At 48.0% G+C, this 19894-nt stretch overlaps 1 protein-coding gene across 4 annotated transcripts; it reads right to left on the bottom strand.

Moving 5' to 3' along the window:
• Positions 1-1828: 1828 nt before the first annotated feature.
• hnf1ba (HNF1 homeobox Ba) lies at positions 1829-16056 on the bottom strand. Of its 4 annotated transcripts, none has more exons than XM_029001256.1 (10): positions 15385-16052; positions 11658-11857; positions 11209-11398; positions 10888-11135; positions 6625-6779; positions 5772-5895; positions 5344-5526; positions 4666-4784; positions 4274-4318; positions 1829-2831 (listed from the first exon to the last, which is right to left on the bottom strand). In XM_029001256.1, exons 1-10 carry the CDS (start codon positions 15735-15737, stop codon positions 2811-2813), a joined length of 1638 nt encoding a protein of 545 aa, XP_028857089.1. In that variant the 5' UTR covers positions 15738-16052; the 3' UTR covers positions 1829-2810. The 4 variants fall into 4 exon arrangements, with proteins under 4 accessions (XP_028857089.1, XP_028857087.1, XP_028857090.1 ...); XM_029001254.1 differs by having other exon boundaries at positions 11209-11479; positions 15385-16050; XM_029001257.1 differs by lacking the exon at positions 4274-4318 and having other exon boundaries at positions 15385-16056.
• Positions 16057-19894: the final 3838 nt, after the last annotated feature.

Consider the following 19894-nt stretch of genomic DNA (forward strand, 5'->3'; position numbering starts at 1 on the left):
CTGGAACACACAGAAATGCAGACTAACACAACAACACAATCAAACCGAGCAGTAATGCACAAAAGCTCATATTCGTAACACACACACACAGACACACACACACTCACACACACACACTCTGATATCTATAACATGGTAACACACACACACACACACACACACACACACACACACACACACACACACATTGAGTTATGTAGTGTACAGCAATACATAGTAACACAACAAATTCAGATCTATTATATATAATAACACATCATGCATGGTAATGTGAGGTAAAACACAGCGCTACACACAAGTGTCTCATGTTGCCCTACCTGCGTTTTGTCTGAAAACACACAATTCCTCCTCCTCCTCCACAGCAGTTATGAGGGGAATTCTGCACTGTTGTTGCAGGCTGGTAGGAGAAACGTTCTCAGCTGCTCCACACATATTTTACTCAAAGGTCAATATTTAATGTGCCTGTCAAATCAGGCCATAAATGCATCCAGTCGTCACAATGTGGTGTGAGTCCCCACATTGTGAAACATTGCAGCACAGCACGCGGTGCACACAATGAAACGTGTCCTCTGCATTTAACCCTCACCCTGGGTGAGCAGTGGGCACCATGACAGGCGCCCGGGGAGCAGTGTGTGGGGACGGTGCTTTGCTCAGTGGCACCTTGACGGATCGGGATTCGAACTGATTACAGGGCCACTTCCTTAACTGCTAGGCCACCACCGCCCCACATCCGTTCAGGTCTTTGTATGAAGATATTAGACACTGGCACAGTTTAGGTTCTAATAAGTGAAGATGTATAAAGCAAGTATTACAGACCCATGGTTAGATACAGATATAATTAAATAGGCGTGGCACCACTGAAATACAGCACAATATTCAATATTTACATTTGTATCTAATAACGCCACCAATAATAATAAAATCAGTATAACAACAGAGTTTGAAAAATAGGCCACAGTTGCCTAGCAACATAAAAGATCCTGTTATATAAGCCAAGTCCATTTCTGAAGCACATTTTATAACCAAGGCTAATTTAAGGTGTGAATGAATGCACGATTATACAACTGATAATCATTATGAAATAATTCAAACGAACATTATTGCATTTGTTCAGTGTCACATGTCAGGGTTGTATTGGGAGCTCTGAAGGTCTGAAAAAGGCAGCTCCTGCCTTCAGATTTAGTTTTAACGAACTTCTTTGTGAATTAGGAAGTAAAAATGTGATCCCATCAAGACGGTTCAGTGTGAAACCTTCATGTTCATATCGGTGTGACCTTTTCATGTGTAAAACCAGGACTTGTTGGAAGTAACTGTAATTATGAATGCAGCAGGATTTAATAAGATGGTCCTATTTGAGAAGATTGCTGTGTGGAATAAGAGATTACATGAATACATTTATACTGTTCTAGGGTGGAGGGTCTGGATTCTTGAGAGGTTCAAAAGAGCTGAGCCCTTATCTTGCCATGATAGAGAAATCCCTGTAAAAGTCATAAAGTGTGAAGCCAGTGGACTTGCTGCGGCTCAGAGGACTGTGTTGCACATTGTTCTTACGAGACAGAGAACACACACACACACACACACACACAGTGTACTCTTAAGATCTAGGTCCATCAGACAACGTCTGTAAACAGAGCTTGTCACAGTTTGGAGGGGCCGCCAGAGGGAATCGGATCAATGAACCTGCATTCCTGACACCCGTGTCATAAAAAATGGGATAGGAACGTTCTAGAGAATCTGATCCTGCTGCATTCTGCCCTGTGTTTCGTCGGGTGTAACGTGCGTGGATCAAGTAAAGGAAACTTCACAAGAGTCGTTTTGAAAAGGAAAAAAAAACCCAAAACAAAACAGTTTTACTTGAAATATCACATTTTTTAACAAGTATAAATAATGATTTTAAAAGATCCGTTTTTCATTTTTATACAAAAATAATACATACAAGAATAATCACGTGTCTTTTTCTCTACTGAACGCCAGCTGGAGCTGTCCCCTGTGGCTGGCCGGCAGTGGGCGGGGCTGCGCGCCACGCGCCACGCCGCGTCACGACGCAGCGAGCGTGACCTTTCGTGTTCCCGGGAAGAGCCGAGGCCGGTTCCGGGCTCTAATACTGTCCGTCCAGGAGACTCCTGGCCTGTGGCCGCTCCTCCTCCTGGAACCGTTCCGCGCGCATTTCTGTCAATATTTGTGTTAATAAGCGGTGGCAGCGGGGGGCTTTTTATGGTCACTGGCATCAGTATACGCTCTTCCTCTGTTGTCACTGTCACATTGTTGGGCGGGCTGCATATTTGCATGATAGTCCTTCCAGTTTGAAAAGATTGTCACAACCATAAAATCACAGTTTCTACACAGAACCGGGGAAAGGGAACATGAGACATGAGAATTCATCGCTATATGTACAGACACGGGAGCCGGGAGGACGTCCTCCGGCCTGCCGCGTGGAAGACGAACGGGACCCAGGTGAGATACGGGATCCGAGGCTCCAAACCGAGGCAAAGTTCAGCGCCGCCGATGGTCATGTGATAAGAGTGTGTGTGCACCTGATTACTGAGGGGTCCCAGTACACACACACACACACACACACACACTGCCGTGTCACATTATGAAATGTCCTCTGTGTTTGGTTTGGAAATACTGAAGGTTCCGGTGTGAGAAGTGAGCGGTGCTGGGCCCCCGCCGTCTCCGGCCTCCGAGTCGCCGCAACTCTTGATTTATTGACTGACTCATCGGCCCGCGAGCGGTTGCCAGTTATTAGGAGTTGCCACGGTTACCACGGCCCCGAGTTGCTAGGCAGCGGGGAAGTCAGGTGTGGGTTCTCACCAGGCTTGCAGAGGGCACTGCAACAGAGAGGGAGAGAGAAGCAAATCAGCCAAGTGCAGAACCAAACTTTCAGAACACCATGCGTGTGTGTGTGTGTGTATGTGTGTGTGGAGCAGAGGCAGAAATGTCCCTGGCCGCTCAGAAAGGGAAGGACGCGGGACATTTATCAGCTTCCCACACCGCCGCCGCCACACCTGACCAAATACATTCCTCTCTCTCTCTCTCGCGCTCGCTCGCTCGCTCGCTCACGCCGGCCTGATCCACGATTGTTTGTGGGTTTTATTTTTCTCAGGAAAGGGTGGAGCCGCTGACCCTCCGCTGACCTGCGGCCCAGCAAACAGCTCCACCTGATAAAGGTGTGGGCCAGCTGCTCCAACGGCGCGGCGCACGCCGAGGCCTCGGCCCGGGTAAATACGAGGCCCGGTAATAAAGGTCTGTAATGGTCACAGGAGACCCCCGCCCAGACTAAACAGAGCCCTGATAAGCAGGGGACTGGAAAAATCCTGCAAGAAAGCGGCGCGTCTTCTTCTTCTCCGTCACGTTCCGATCCCACGTCCTCCACGCCGTCGCCGTGGGGACGGCAAACACAGGTGATCCTGAATACACCGGGCGTGTTTGCCGGAGTATTAATGTAACGGAACGTTTGTCCAGCGAGGTGTAAGCGGCTACGGAGCGCCGGAGGAGAGGTTCGAGAGAGAGAGAGAGAGAGAGAGAGAGAGAGCAGCGTGGGAAATTAGGCGTGTGAAAGCACAGAGGACGCATTTCAGGCAAGAGCGGTCAGCCAGGGGAGGAACGACGGAAAAAGGGGATGTGGGGTATAATTACTCCACACAAGCGTGAACACACACACACACACACACACACACCGTCTTTACCCACTACACTGTCCATAACCTCAAACGGCTCTTTTCTGCTCTTCTGGCAGAACATTCATAATAAGAGTGTCCATTTGAGGTAGACGTAGAGTCGGACAGGCAACACACACGCACACATGCAGAGCGGCGCGGCAGGGGCGCCGTGATTGGCTGGCGGGAGGGGGGGGAGCCCGGCGGCGCCGTTAATCACGAGCGGATCCGGCCGAGGGCACAGCTGACCGAGCGCTCAGGCCGTTCAAAGGAAATAGGAATTCTGAGGAGGGACCCTCCCCGGCGCGCCGATCGGGATCTGAGGCGAGCGAGGCAAGCCGGAGGAATGGACGGAGTCAAGAGCCCGTGACGGCGGCCCTTTAAACCGTTCCACGGCCGGGGGCCCAGGAATGAGAATGAGACGTTAAAACGCAAAAGACCAACCGAGCATTCCTATGACATTTGCAAATCATAATTCCAAACTTGTCTTTATGTGGCCGTGGGTTGCTGCTCTTAGGATTCTGCTACAGAAATCGGTGAAATCTGGTTGATCTACAGAAAGTTGTAATATAAGTCTGGTAATCTGCAGAAGTGGAGTATAGAGCTGTATTTACCCAGGAGAGACCCCCCAGCGGCACCATCTTGTTTACAGGAGCCTCCTAATGTGACAAGGATTAGAGAAGGCATCAAACACACACACACACACACACATCTGAACGTGGCCAGTTAGTAGGTGCACGGAGCGATTAGACCGGAGAGGAAATGATCGGGTGTGTGCTAGTACGCTGTTATTACTGAGCGGGGACATTCAAAGCCTTCTGCATGTTTTGTCATTATCATCATCGGCATCATAATCATCATCACCGGATATGAAATCACAATATAATCATATGTTCAGAATCAATTTCTGAGACTCAAGATTATTATGGACAGACAGAAACACAAAAGGAGGACAGAGGGTATGATTCTGATCTCTGTGTAGTCATGGCAACGCAGATGAACGTACCTGTTTGCTGGATGACATGGAGCTCAGGGTGCTGATACTGTTTGCGTCCGTGACAACCATTGCTGAGGGAAAACGTGAAGGGTGGGAGTACTGGGGCGGTTCTTGTTTGTGTGGGTACACTGCAGACGGGACAGACAAAAAGGGGGGTTGACATGGCACTCCAAAATGTGTGCACGTGTGTATAGTATTCACTGTGTGTGTATAGTGGACAGTACTCACTGTGTCAGTGTGTGTATTTGTGCATATTAGTTTATGGAACTCACTGTGTTTATGTGTATTTAGATTTACCCTTTCACTGGGCCAGTTTGTGTATGTGTGTTCTGGTGTATATATTTGCCATACTCAATGTGTCTGTGTATGTATGTCTGTATTTGGGGATATAAGTTTACGGTCCCCACTGTGTCCTTGTGTGTAAGTGTTTTGGTGTATGTACATTTACAGTCCTCACTTTGCCCATGTATACATGTGTATATAGGTTTACAATCCTCACTGTGTCCTTGTGTGTATATGTGTTTTGGTGTATATACATTTACTATACTCATTGTGCCAGTGTATTTATGTGTGTATTTGTGTATATAAGTTTACAGTCTTCACTGTGCCAGTGTATTTGGGTAAGTTTACAGTCCTCACTGTGTCCTTGTGTGTGTCTGTGTTTTGGTGCATATTCGATGTACTCACTGTGTGAGTGTGTGACCGTGGCCATGAATGGCTGCTGGCCCATGTGATTGGGACTCTGCTGCATCAGGCCCTGCTGGTGTGGGCTGTGGAGCTGCTGGGGAAACTGGACAGGCTGCAGCGCCGCCAGACTTCCTCCCACGCTGTTGATGACAGGAACTGTCTGCGCCTGTGACGTGTTCAGGCCTGCAGGTCAAATTAATAATAAAGGAGATTAGTAAATGCAAATGGCTACTCTCCTAATTCATGTGCGCAGCTAATGTGACTAATCAAATAAAAGACAATTCTTTTAACAGTTATCTGCTTTTATTAGCTAAAAGGACTTTGCTCCTGACTGCCAAATAGACCTATGTCATGTCTAACTTTTACTCTATGTCACATTGTATGTCACATATGTGACATTTAGGCTGCAGTAGCTGCAGAATACTCACTCTGTGCGATGGCCATGACCCCCGACAGTGGCATGATGAGGTTCTGACTCTGTTGGTGGGCATGGTGGGAACTGTGGATGTTGGTCAGGGTGCTGACCGGAGGCAGGCCGCCCGATACGGAGATCTGCACGCAGGGCAGAGGGCAGGTTACACACAGGCTCTAGTGTGTGTGTATGTGAGAATAAGAGAGAATACACGGCCAAACGTCTGTCTCAGGCCCAGATAAGCAGTGTTTGCCTACGCCCTGGATGCACCGCCATTCGGATGCACCAGAAAAGAAAGTAACGTCGGGATCTGAATGAATATGAATATGAAGTAGGTACGGCCACGCACTGTAGATAAACCTGCCAATAAAGGAGCAAGCGAACTCGTTCAAGCTCCGCTCTCTGTGTATGCTAATGCTAACGCTAACGCACGGCAAAGGCTAGTGGAGTCTGGTCAAGTTTGCTTTCTGAAAAGTCAAATATTTGTTTAAGATGTTGGGGGAGAGACGGGGAGTTTCTGATTATTGTTCCTTTTTTCTCCCCTCTGACACAATCGGCGCCTGCTGTCCATCAGCGGGCAGGGGCAGCACCCGGGGCCCGGCGCTGCGGGGAATGTGATCGATGTGCAGCAGAAAGGCTCTTTGTGGGGTTTATTGGCTCAACGTCGGGCCCTGACACCATCCGGGATGGACCCGAGGGGCCTGCCTGTCAGTATCTACGCCCACCTCTGCACGGGCACCACACAATACGCTGATTGTACCATCTGTATCGGTATCGGCGTGTGTGTGTTTGGACAGCGTTTTTGTGTCACACGTCAACTCCAGCCGCTTATCTTATCACAGGCGGTGACGGCGCAGGTGTGTGCTCACCATTTTGGCGTCTGGTGACAGCAGGTTGTGGTCCAGGCCCCCCGGGGACACCTGCTGCAGGACCGACTGACCGCTGCCCATGGCGCTGTTGCCATGGTGACTGATGGTGGTGGAGGAGCTGACTTCGCTGGGACCCTGCTGGTTGTACCGAACACCTGCACAGGAAGGTGTGTGTTAGTGTACGGAACACATTTACCTACATGAAAACAACACCCATTAAGTTTTGAAGTTTTAAAACACACAGAAATATGCATGCTGGGAATAATATTGTTTTCTGCATATCAGCATGAATAGGATTTCGACTTGAATATTTTTTATTATTGTCATCAATGCGACGTCAAAAAAACGTTCAACAGAGATACAGAGAATCCTGAACATGTGACACACAGCTTCTGAAATATTGTAACAATGTAATAAATACATAGTAATAAACAGAAAAAATTATAATAATAATTGTTAATGCAGTCAGTCTGTAAAAGGTCAGAAGGTGACCCTCACCTTGTCAACTATAACAATAAATTGAAATATTTTGTATAGCAACTTCATAACCAATATCAGCCAAGGTTAGCATGAGACGGCACCAGCATCTGTACCGGCACCAGCAGGGTCAGTATCAGAGGGTGGAGCACTGTGTGCTGTGCCGCGGTGTTTTACTATGAAAATCACTTTCACTTTCACCCCCGACCCGACCCACCAACACCAATACCAGCAAGGTCAGAATCAGAGCTGAACCCCCTGACCCGACCCACCAGTACCAGCACCAGAAAGGTCAGTATCAGAGGTGAACCCCCCGACCTACCAGTACCAGCACCAGCAAGGTCAGTATCAGAGGTGAACCCCCGATCCAACCCACCAGTACCAGCACCAGCAAGGTCAGTATCAGATGTGAACCCCCGACCCAACCCACCAGTACCAGCACCAGCAAGGTCAGAATCATAGGTGAACCCCGACCCGACCCACCAGTACCAGCACCAGCAAGGTCAGTATCAGAGGTGAACCCCCGACCCACCAGTACCAGCACCAGCAAGGTCAGTATCAGATGTGAACCCCTGACCCAACCCACCAGTACCAGCACCAGCAAGGTCAGAATCATAGGTGAACCCCGACCCGACCCACCAGTACCAGCACCAGCAAGGTCAGTATCAGAGGTGAATACCCCGACCCACCAACACCAGTACCAGCACCAGCAGGGTCAGTATCGGAGGGTGGAGCACTGTGTGCTTTGCTGCGGTGTTTTACTATGAAAATCACTTCACTTTCACCCCCGACCCGACCCACCAACACCAGTACCAGCAAGGTCAGTATCAGAGCTGAACCCCCGAACCGACCCACCAGTACCAGCACCAGCAAGGTCAGTATCAGAGCTGAACCCCCTGACCCGACCCACCAGTACCAGCACCAGCAAGGTCAGTATCAGAGGTGAACCCTCCGACCCACCAGTACCAGCACCAGCAAGGTCAGTATCAGAGGTGAACCCCCGACCCGACCCACCAGTACCAGCACCAGCAAGGTCAGTATCAGAGGTGAACCCTCCGACCCACCAGTACCAGCACCAGCAAGGTCAGTATCAGAGGTGAACCCCGACCCGACCCACCAGTACCAGCACCAGCAAGGTCAGTATCAGAGGTGAACCCCCGACCCACCAACACCAGTACCAGCACCAGCAAGGTCAGTATCAGAGGTGAACCCCCCGACCCGACCCACCAGTACCAGCACCAGCAAGGTCAGTATCAGAGGTGAACCCTCCGACCCACCAACACCAGTACCAGCACCAGCAAGGTCAGTATTAGAGGTGAACCCCCGACCCACCAACACCAGTACCAGCACCAGCAAGGTCAGTATCAGAGGTGAACCCTCCGACCCACCAACACCAGTACCAGCACCAGCAAGGTCAGTATTAGAGGTGAACCCCCGACCCACCAACACCAGTACCAGCACCAGCAAGGTCAGTATCAGAGGTGAACCCCTGACCCACCAGTACCAGCACCAGCAGCTCGGGCTGCAGGAATTCTACTTTCCCAAATCAAAATGGATGTTTGCCAATCCAGGCCCCTCATCTGATAGCAGCCGAGCAAACATTACACAACCGGCACAATGTCAAACACGCCCAGTCTGTCATCGTCACCGACTGCAGAACGAGCGGAACCCGCGGGCCGAAGCCGCGTTTACCTGTAAACACGTTCCCCGTCCCGGCGCACCGCCGGGCCATAAACAACGTGCAGAACCAGAACCCAGCCGGGTGAAGTATGTACTAAACAAAGCGGCCGTTCAGGTGAGTGTGTGTGTGTGTGTGTGTGTGTGTGTGCCGCTCGGCAGCCCCCCGGAGCATCTTGTAAACAGCGGCACCGACAATACGGCACTCCATCAGACCAGTGGCCTGTCCGGCGAACAAAGGCCCCGGGATCATAAAGCCGCTTCATTTTACTGCCCCGCGCCACTAAAAACCCGGCGCTGGGCGGAGCCAAGGGGTGTCCAGTGCAGCTTTGTCCCACCTTTGTCTGCGCCGGCAGTAACTCCGGCCGCGGGGTACCCCGGTCCGAGGCCGCGCCGGCGTCCCCGTCGCCCGGGCAACAGGCCGGTAGTCTGCCGCGACCCCTGTCCACGTTGCTGGCCAGTCTCCGCGCCATAAAGACCAAAAAAGTGGCGGCCGTGTGGGCGGGACTTCCTCCGAGGGGGGGCGGGAACCTCCTGCGGGGGCCGGCGTAAAATCAAAGGCCGGGCCTGCATACGAGAGGCCGGACCCCTGCGTGACCCCAACACCCGCCACCTCTGGAACCGCGTTTGTTCAGGGGGCCTTTTCTCGGCGCCGGGCTTGTCGCTTCGCCCGCACGACTTTATCGTCTCCGCTTTGAAGGAAACGGATGGTTTGGACTTCGCCGCCCGGCCTCGGCACGCACGCGGTCCAACCGTCTGTTTACCGCGGACAAACGGACCGTCTCGTCCCTTCGCTTTGATCCTCAGAGGCTGGATTTGTTGGGGGTTTTTTTTTTGGTCTCTGACCCCAACTCTGGTGTCTGTGGAACGGGTGGTGGCCAAGCGGGGTAACACACTCGCCTATGAACCAGAAGACCCAGGTTCGAACCCCACTTACTACCATCGTGTCCCTGAGCAGGACACTTAACCCTGAGTGTCTCCAGGGGGGGACTACTGGACAAGGGCGTCTGGTAAATGCACTAAATGTAAAATGTAAATGTGTGTGCTGCTCGGAACACGCACGTGTGTGTGTGAGTGTGTTTATATGAGAGTAATCATGAGTACATGAGTGTGTGTGTGTGTGTGTGTGTGTGTGTGTGAATGCAGCGCTAAATGAACCGGCCCTCGGTCCCTGCAGTCCACTAAGACCCGTCGGAACAATAGCGCCCCACCAGGACAGCGGGGGTCCGGCTATCAAAGGCCGGGAGATGTTCTCACCGGGGGGCTTTAATTGTCAATTAAGCCTGCATGATACAGGTCGTTCTCCTGGCAACGCGATGAGGCGACCCGCGGGGACATTATTGTCCGTCCCCAGCACCCGACACAGAAAACCAGCTGGGGTGGGGGGTCTTCTGCAGAGTTTCTGTGGCTTTTACTGCAGAAATAAAGAGCTCCTCTCTTCTCTCAGCTCGCAGGTCATTGACTGGTGTGTGTGTGTGTCTGTGTGTTTGTGTGTGTGTGTGTGTTGGGGGAGGAATGAGCAAACAAACGACCAGGTCATGTCCAGTGGGAAAACAGGAATGAGACAACATCCAAACGTCATGCTGACGAGATCACGAAAATGATGACAGGTCTGCCGTCCTTGAGATGGAGTTTGTCTGGAGATATTTTGCTGCCTGAATTGAGGAAGAGTTCAGTGAGGCCCTCATCATCTCAGATGTTCTCACGTTCTCCTGCTGGAATCGTGTCACGTGATCAGCAGGCCGTGAAATAAAAGAAGGGCACAATTTTGTATGAACCCCGACGTTGTCTGTGACCCCGAGGCGACCCCGCCCCGCCACAGACCCCACCTCCCGCCTCCTGACTTCACTGCTGAGATTGCAGGTACAATGCAGATTGTTCGGAATAACAATGGGATTTACTCAACACACACACGCTCTTATTGATCACCCCTCTCTCTTTCTCTCTCTCTCTCTCTCTCTCTCTCTCTCTCTCTCTCCCCACTGATCTCATCAGTTACTCCTCCTTTTGTTGAGAGCTGGTCTGACGACGGCAGAATGGTTCCAGATCAGAAGAACTTGGCTGTTTCATCACTTTGTGTGCGTGTGTGTGTTTTGAATATACACTTACTCTGTATCTTGCTGGGCGGGGACACGCTGCCCGGCTGGTGATGTGGGGACCCGTGGGAGAGCAGCGAGTTGAGGCCGTGGGTGGGGCCGTGGGCGGGGCCACTGTACGCATCCATCGCAAGTTTCTGCCGGAAGGCCTCCTCCTTCCTCCGGTTGGCGAACCAGTTGTAGACGCGCACCTCGGTCACCAGGTTGGAGCCCAGGCCCTGCGCTTTGGACGGGGACACGCCCCTCTGGAGGCATTCGGCTCTGAAGAGGAGAGCAGAGTTTTAAACCCGAACCATCTGCACACGTAAACGGTCCTCCGCCTCCTCCTCCTGACCTGTTGCACTCCTCCACCAGAGCCTCTCGCTCCTCCTTGCTGGGGTTCTTCTGACGCTCGTAGGCCTGGTAGAGGATTTGCTGTGACGCCGGCCCCCATTTGAAGCGGTTGCGCCTCATTTTCTTGCAGGAGGGCTCGCTGCCCAGCTCCTCGCCGGGAGGCGCCATGCCCTGGCCAGGCTGACTGAATTCTGGGAAAAAAAACAGCACCTGATCCTGATTGCCTTTGTCTGTCATATTGCTGCCAGAACCTTGCACTGCCTGGTTGAACTCTGCAAAAATAAGAAAAGGCACATTTGATCCACACACAAGCATCACAAGCGTTCAAGACAATTAGTCCCAGAGCTCCACCCCAAGGTGCGAGGGTCCCGGATTAGTAACCGACACAACACTATAAAACACAACGCAGAAGTGTGTAATAAGGCGTGATGTTCAGGGCGCAGCACTTACGTCGCAGGATCTCGCGCTGCTTCCGCACGTACCAGGTGTAGAGCGCGGCGCGCTTCTGCGTCTTCATGGGCGTGCCCTTGTTCAGGTGCTGCGACAGGTGCGACTGGTTGAGTCCGGTCACGTCCACCACCTCACGCTGAGGGATGTTGTGCTGCTGCATGTAGCCCTTGATCAGCCGAGCTGCACGCCACGGGTCCTCACTGCCAATCAATCGCAAATATTCAATAACATGACAAACATTTAAAACAGCCATTCAACATTATTCCCTATAATTCCCTCATTATTTACCAAAATTCACCACTATTCAACAACATTTATCATTATTCACTCATTCACCATTATTCACCAAAATCCAACATTATTCCCTATCATTCACCATTATTCACCAACATTCAACATTATTCCCTATCATTCCGCATTATTCACCAAAATTCACCACTATTCAACAACATTTATCATTATTCACTCATTCACCATTATTCACCAACATTCACTATTATTCACTATCATTCCACATTATTCACCAACATTCAACATCATTCACCATTACTCAACAAGATTCAGTATTATTCAAAAACATTTCCCATTATTCAATCATTCACCATTATTCTGCCAACATTATCCCCTATCACACCGCATTATTCACCAAAATTCAACATTATTCACTCTTTCTGCATTATTCACCAACATTCATCATTATTCCCTGTCATACACCATTATTCAGCAACATTTACCAACATTCACTATAATTCAGCATTATTCGCCAAAATTCCACATTTGTTCACTATCATTCAGCATTATTCACCAAAATTCAACATGATTCACTATCAATCATTATTCAAAAACATTCACCATTACTCACAAGCATTCACCATTATTCAACATTGATTGCCAACATTCAACATTACTAACATTACTATTCACTAACATTCAAAACAATCACTCAACATAATTAACTATCATTCACCATTATTAAAAACATTCAATATTATTCACTAACATTAACCTATAATCACCAACATTCAAAACAACCACTCAACATTATTAACTTTCATTCAACATTATTCACCAACATTCAATATTTTTCATTAATTTACCATTATTCAACTACCTTAAACATGTTTCAATCATTCACCATTATTCAAAGACATTCAACATTATTCCCTATAATTCCCTCATTATTTACCAAAATTCACCACTATTCAACAACATTTATCATTATTCACTCATTCACCATTATTCACCAAAATCCAACATTATTCCCTATCATTCACCATTATTCACCAACATTCAACATTATTCCCTATCATTCCGCATTATTCACCAAAATTCACCACTATTCAACAACATTTATCATTATTCACTCATTCACCATTATTCACCAACATTCACTATTATTCACTATCATTCCACATTATTCACCAACATTCAACATCATTCACCATTACTCAACAAGATTCAGTATTATTCAAAAACATTTCCCATTATTCAATCATTCACCATTATTCTGCCAACATTATCCCCTATCACACCGCATTATTCACCAAAATTCAACATTATTCACTCTTTCTGCATTATTCACCAACATTCATCATTATTCCCTGTCATACACCATTATTCAGCAACATTTACCAACATTCACTATAATTCAGCATTATTCGCCAAAATTCCACATTTGTTCACTATCATTCAGCATTATTCACCAAAATTCAACATGATTCACTATCAATCATTATTCAAAAACATTCACCATTACTCACAAGCATTCACCATTATTCAACATTGATTGCCAACATTCAACATTACTAACATTACTATTCACTAACATTCAAAACAATCACTCAACATAATTAACTATCATTCACCATTATTAAAAACATTCAATATTATTCACTAACATTAACCTATAATCACCAACATTCAAAACAACCACTCAACATTATTAACTTTCATTCAACATTATTCACCAACATTCAATATTTTTCATTAATTTACCATTATTCAACTACCTTAAACATGTTTCAATCATTCACCATTATTCAAAGACATTCAACATTATTCCCTATCATTCACCATTTTTGAAGAACATTTACCATTATTCACCCATTCACCATTATTCAACATTATTAGCTCTCATTCAACACCTTTCACCACTATTCAACATTATTAATTATCATTCACCATTGTTCAACAACATTCAGCATTATTAACTATCATTCAACATTATTCATCATTATTTTCAAACGTTCAACATTATTCATTATTGTTTACCTTTATGCATCAACGTCAAAACGATCACTCAGCAACATGCTCCATTATTCGACATTATTAACTTTCATTCAACATAATTCACCAACATTCAACATTACAACAATCAGCATTATTCACCTACTTTTAAGATTATTCACCAACATACACTTATTCGACATCATTAACTGTCATTCAACATTATTCATTTTATTTTACCATTATACACCAACATCAAAACTATCACTCAGCAACATGCTCCATTATTCAACATTATTAACTATCACTCAGCATTATTCAACAAATAATGTTGTCCACAAAAATCACTATGTTCAAAACTATTCATTATAATTCACCATTAATCACATGTATTTAATTAAATTAAATATAATACCCTACAATTCATTTTAATTCACTAATATTTACAATCATTCACAAATATTTCCAGAAACCCAAATTATTCAATATAATTCAACATTGTTCGCTGTAATTCATCGTTATACAGTCTGCAGATGGGTCAGCATTTTTAAAATACACATTACGATAATTATGAAATAATTCTAAATGGTGTTTAATTCACTCCGGGTTTTACTGCGCGTTTATAATCCATTTCAGCTCCAACTCGAACGTTATAATTCTAAATGAGTTATCATGATTTATCCACCTACAATCCGCGGCCAGAAATCCCGTTTAAAGGTCAGCGAGTTCCAGACCACAGCGCAGAAAAATGCGAGAATTTCAGCGATAATTCTAAATAAATCGAATAAAAGCTTCTGAAAGTCCTGTTTTTTATATGGAATAAAATAAAATGCTAGAAATATGCTATATCGGCCACTAATTATTTCAAATATTTTGCCCGAATGACTAAAAATGATATAACGAGAACTGAAACCCGACATAATTGAAATAACCGGGATAGACGGAAAGGCGTAAAAAAACGAGTTTAATTCGATAAAATTCGATTTATTCTACGCGTTCGGTCGGAAAGTTGAAAACAAGAGAGATGTTTTTTTAACATTGGAGTAAAATTTATTCCACATTCGCGCCCACATTTATAATAAAAGGCCGCGCGGTGTTTTATTTGCTTTGTCTATGATTATCGTGGAGTATTTAATGAAGCCTGATATTAGAGATTAAAACAAAGAGAGACACTCACCGGACATTTCAGATTAACCCTGGACACACACACTCACACACACACACACGCGCACACACACACACTCGGCCGCCAGTGTTTAGGTTGTGGGAAATGTTGGTTTATAACTTTCGACAATGAATAACCAGATCTGCGCTCCGGTGTGTGTCTTTCAGTTGATGATTTATGGAATAAAATTAATAATAACTCCGCTCCACGTGCGCGACGGAGATGTCATTAATGTCGCCGCTGTTCATCTCGGGAGCGAAAACGGCTTTTTTTTGGTTGTATTTTTTGAATGGAAAATGACGATGATGGTGAAGATGATGAAGGGGACCCCCTCACCTCAACATCCGCTCCACCTCCGCCCGCTGCTCCGCCGCCTCCTCCGTGTTGAGCGCCTGCAGCTCCTTCAGGATGGGCGGCGTGTCGAAGTCGTCGCCGTCCTCGGACGCCTCGTCGCCGGACGCGCGGCCCTTGGCGTGTCCGTTGGTGAGGGTGTGGAAGACGGGCTTGGAGTCCGAGTCGCTGCAGGCGCCGCCGAGCTTGGCGCCGGACGGGGACGCGGGCATCTCCAGCTTGACCCCGAACTCGGGCTCCATGTCGTCCAGCGCTCGGACCAGCGTCTCCCGCGTCAGGCCGGAGTCGAGCAGCGCGCTGAGCAGCTCGTGCTGCAGGGAGGTCAGCCTGGACACCATGTCTGAACCCCGAACCCCGAACTCCTGTCCTGTCCTGTCCTGTCCTGTCCTGTCCTGTCCGACGCACCTGCTGCGCTGCGACACTGCGCGACGTCACTGGGCCATGTCGCTTCCGCCGCGAGGGCTTATAGCGCATGCTAATGAGGCGCGCGGAGCGCGGGGCATGCTGATGAGGGGGCGGGGCCGGCCCGGCCGGGGGCGTGTCCACGCAGGTAGCGCCTGTTTACGCGGACGTACTGCCCTCCGATTGGCCGAGCTTATCAGCGCAACTTCCACGGACTTTGGACCCTGCTGGCTTTTGGAAATCGTAAAAAGGGGAGGGGCTATTATTATATGTATATTGATATTATTATTGTCAGCGCTCGCCCAGGTGTCGTTATTTTCGCCAAGTCGGAGCCCGGGCAGGTGCTGCTGACCCCTGCTTCACCCTGGAGGTCAGCAGGGCAGGTGGAGAGCCCCCACCGACCTTTTCAATTATTATCATCACGATTTCACTACGAACGTGAAAAATCAGTTTATTAATACATTTTATTAATGATAATATACAATAAATACAATGTCATTTAATCGATAAGCTTAACATTATGAGATGAGAGAATATTTTTCAGTATGTTTTTTTTTTAGGTGTTTCTCACATCTCACATCTGTCAATCATTAACTACGAATAATAATATGCAGCTAAAAATATTTATCCCGAAAACAGAGAGGCGAGCCAGCGGGGCGTGGCCCACACCGAGATGGAGTCTCCTCCCAGGTACCAGCATGTTCTCCGGCCGTAGAACCGAGCAAGGCGGGACAGCAAGGCGTGGCCCAAACCAAGATGGAGTCTCCTCCCAGGTACCAGCATGTTCTCCGGTTGTAGAACCGAGTGAGACACACCAGCGGGGCGTGGCCCACACCAAGATAGAGTCACCTCCCAGGTACCAGCATGTTCTCCGGTTGTAGAACCGAGTGAGACACACCAGCGGGGCGTGGCCCACACCAAGATAGAGTCACCTCCCAGGTACCAGCATGTTCTCTGGCTGTAGAACCAAGCAAGGCAAGCCAGCGGGGCATGGCCCACACCGAGATTGAGTCTCCTCCCAGGTACCAGCATGTTCTCTGGCTGTAGAACCAAGCAAGGCAAGCCAGCGGGGCATGGCCCACACCGAGATTGAGTCTCCTCCCAGGTACCAGCATGTTCTCCGGTTGTAGAACCAAGCAAGGCGGGACAGCAAGGCGTGGCCCACACCAAGATGGAGTCTCCTCCCAGGTACCAGCATGTTCTCCGACTGTAGAACCAAGTGAGATGCACCAGCGGGGCGTGGCCCACACCAAGATGGAGTCACTTCCCAGATACAAGCATGTTCTCCGGCTGTAGAACTAAGTGAGGCAAGTCAGCGGGGCGTGGCCCACACCAAGATGGCGTCACCTCCCAGGTACAAGCATGTTCTCCAGCTTTAGAACTGAGCAAGGCGGACAGCAAGGCGTGGCCCACAACAAGATGGAGTCACCTCCCAGGAACCAGCATGTTCTCCAGGTGTAGAACCAAGCAAGGCGCACCAGCGGGGCATGGCCCACACCAAGATGGAGTCACCTCTTAGGTACCAGCATGTTCTCCAGCTGTAGAACCGGGCGTGGCCTCCACCAAGATGGAGTCACCTCTACATTTACATTTACATTTACAGCATTTATCAGACGCCCTTATCCAGAGCGACTTACAATCAGTAGTTACAGGGACAGTCCCCCTGGAGCAACTTAGGGTTAAGTGTCCTGCTCAGGGACACGATGGTAGTAAGTGGGATTTGAACCTGGGTCTTCTGGTTCACAGGCGAGTGTCTTACCCACTAGGCTACTACCACCCTGTAAGGTACCAGCATGTTATCCAGGTGTAGAACCAAGTGAGGCGCAGCCCGGAACCCGTGGCAACAGACACCAGGAACTGGATCTATCTACTCTGGTTCTGTTCTCCTGGAATGGGTCCAGAAGAGCAACTGAGGTTGGAGGTTAATTCTGAGCCTTGCTGCTGACACACAGCCTTCAATGACCTTCTTACACACACACACACACACACACACACACACACACTGCGGGGGCAGAGAGCAGAACATTTGGAAACTTTCTGTCCGTGTGCGTGAGCTTCAGCGCCCGGTGGCCATGTCCCGTTCCACAGGCTGAGCTGGACCTTCACCCGTCCCCCCTGTCACCCTTCACCTGTCCTCCTCATCCTCGGCACCGTCACGCCACTGCTGCTTCTCCTTGTGCTTTTATCTGTGTGTATAATAACGTTGTATAACGTTGAGATGGTGGGTTCAGGAAGTTCAACATGACAGGAGATCCTGGTCAGGAGACCTTCTGTTTCTTCTTGTCAAGGAGCAGCCAACCACAGAGCAGGTGTTCCTCACATTCAGACATCTTCCTCAGGCCTCTATTAAATCCAGAAGCGAGAAGAACACAACTCCAGAATTCAGAACGATAATTGATCTAAACCGAGGGGGAGTGGCCATCAGTCAACAGATCCCTGATTAATCACCAGATCATCAGGCTGGACACTTTAATCCTGAAGTCATCAGCATGTCTGATGAACAGCGATTAAATCAGCCTGAGTTCCTGCGGGAAGCTGGTGGAGGACCTGACCTTCCCTCACACCTTCACCGCAGGAGGAACAAGGAAACACACAGAAGCAGGAAGTGGCGAGGAATTCTGGAGGTGCGGCGGAGGTGGTGGTCAGGCTGGTCTGGGTGGAATGGGCATCCACAGCTTCTGTCAGGGCACTGTGACCGTGTGTGTGTGTGTGCGTGTGTGTGTGTGTAATCTCCACATCCCATCCACTCAGGCTGTCATCCATCACAGCCCCGCTGAGAACTTCATTAAGCACATGTTCCTCAGGAACATGGCGGTGGTCCAGTCGAGCGCGTTCTCAGACCAAACAATCATCATAATTCATAACTCGCCCACAGCAGCAGAAATCCCAGAATGCACCAGTATCCCACACCCACATCTCATTTAACATAATTCATGTAGCGTTAACTCTGCAGATCCAAAGCATCTGAATGGACTAAAGAAAAGTTCTGAACCTGCAGGCCGACATGTGACCAGCGCCGCCTCGCTGCTGCCCCCTACCGACCAGGATGGTAAAAGCCAATAAAACCTCGTTTTCTTCAGCACGAAGTCGCCTTCAAACTAAGCAGAAAAACCGAATTAAGTGCGAATTCGATCGAATTAATAATAAAATCGAATTAAGTGCATTCGTTGTCTATAATAAAAAGGGATCGGAATTGGTGTAATGAACATAAATGAACATTATTTTTATCTCCTGTGGTACGACCATCTAAATAAATACAAATCTAAACACGTTTCCTGTTCGCTTTTTAATTAAAGACATAAATTCTCCTGCACGAATAAAAATCTTCATTAATCATAATTAATACATTTTTTAAAAGAACCAGTCCGCCTCCCCTGCTGACTTTCATGCGTTTGGATTTCGCTCAGTTTCACTCGCATTTTTGAGGCTGAAACAAGGCAACTTCGATTTGATCAATTAAGAGAGAGGTCTAACGTGATGATGAAATGATTTTTTTTTTTTTTTATAAACAGTGTGACGTGAAGTCTTCCTCATCAACCAACAGAATGGTGAAATAAAAAAAATCTATCTAATTCCGCATCGTCCCGTTTCCATTTAAGCACCATTAGATACAGAATTCCCGACTTTTTAAAATTAATTCTCCTTTGTTACGTTGTAAATGCATCATATCAGAAATTTTTATATCTTCCTAAAATGGCACTAAGACAAAAGAATCCACGAACAGGTTCGACCTAAACGACTATTAATACTTTACACATGCAGTTTAAACCATTTATGGTTCACAAACAGAATAATAATAATATTTCCGGAGACTGGCTTCACTCATTTCTTTATGTACGATGTGAAACTGGGAAATTTAGAAATGGAAAATATCTGTGGAGTTTTCTGTTTCATACACACACACACACACACACACACCCACACACACTTTCTCTCTCTATAGGGTATTGGGAATGTTTACTTAAAGTCACTCTAATTTCCTCTTCTGTCTAATTTGCATCAGGCCATTAGGCTGCTGGGGACGAGGAGCGACGCTCGCTCTCCCAGAACTGAGCAGGACGGCACAGCAAGGCCGCGTCCCCCGCGCCGGTGG

The sequence above is a fragment of the Denticeps clupeoides genome, chromosome 13 (genome assembly GCF_900700375.1).
Source record: "Denticeps clupeoides chromosome 13, fDenClu1.1, whole genome shotgun sequence".
Taxonomy (NCBI): domain Eukaryota; kingdom Metazoa; phylum Chordata; class Actinopteri; order Clupeiformes; family Denticipitidae; genus Denticeps; species Denticeps clupeoides.

Bases quoted from the DNA above. Each gene is read 5' to 3' on its own strand.
- hnf1ba (XM_029001254.1), bottom strand. From the start codon at position 15,737: ATGGTGTCCAGGCTGACCTCCCTGCAGCACGAGCTGCTCAGCGCGCTG. The intron at 5,527-5,771 runs GTGAGTATTCTG...TTTGACCTGCAG, and splicing joins GGTCATGGCCATCGCACAGA to GCCTGAACACGTCACAGGCG. The intron at 4,785-5,343 runs GTGAGTACATCG...TCCCGTCTGCAG, and splicing joins CACGGTCACACACTCACACA to TGTACCCACACAAACAAGAA.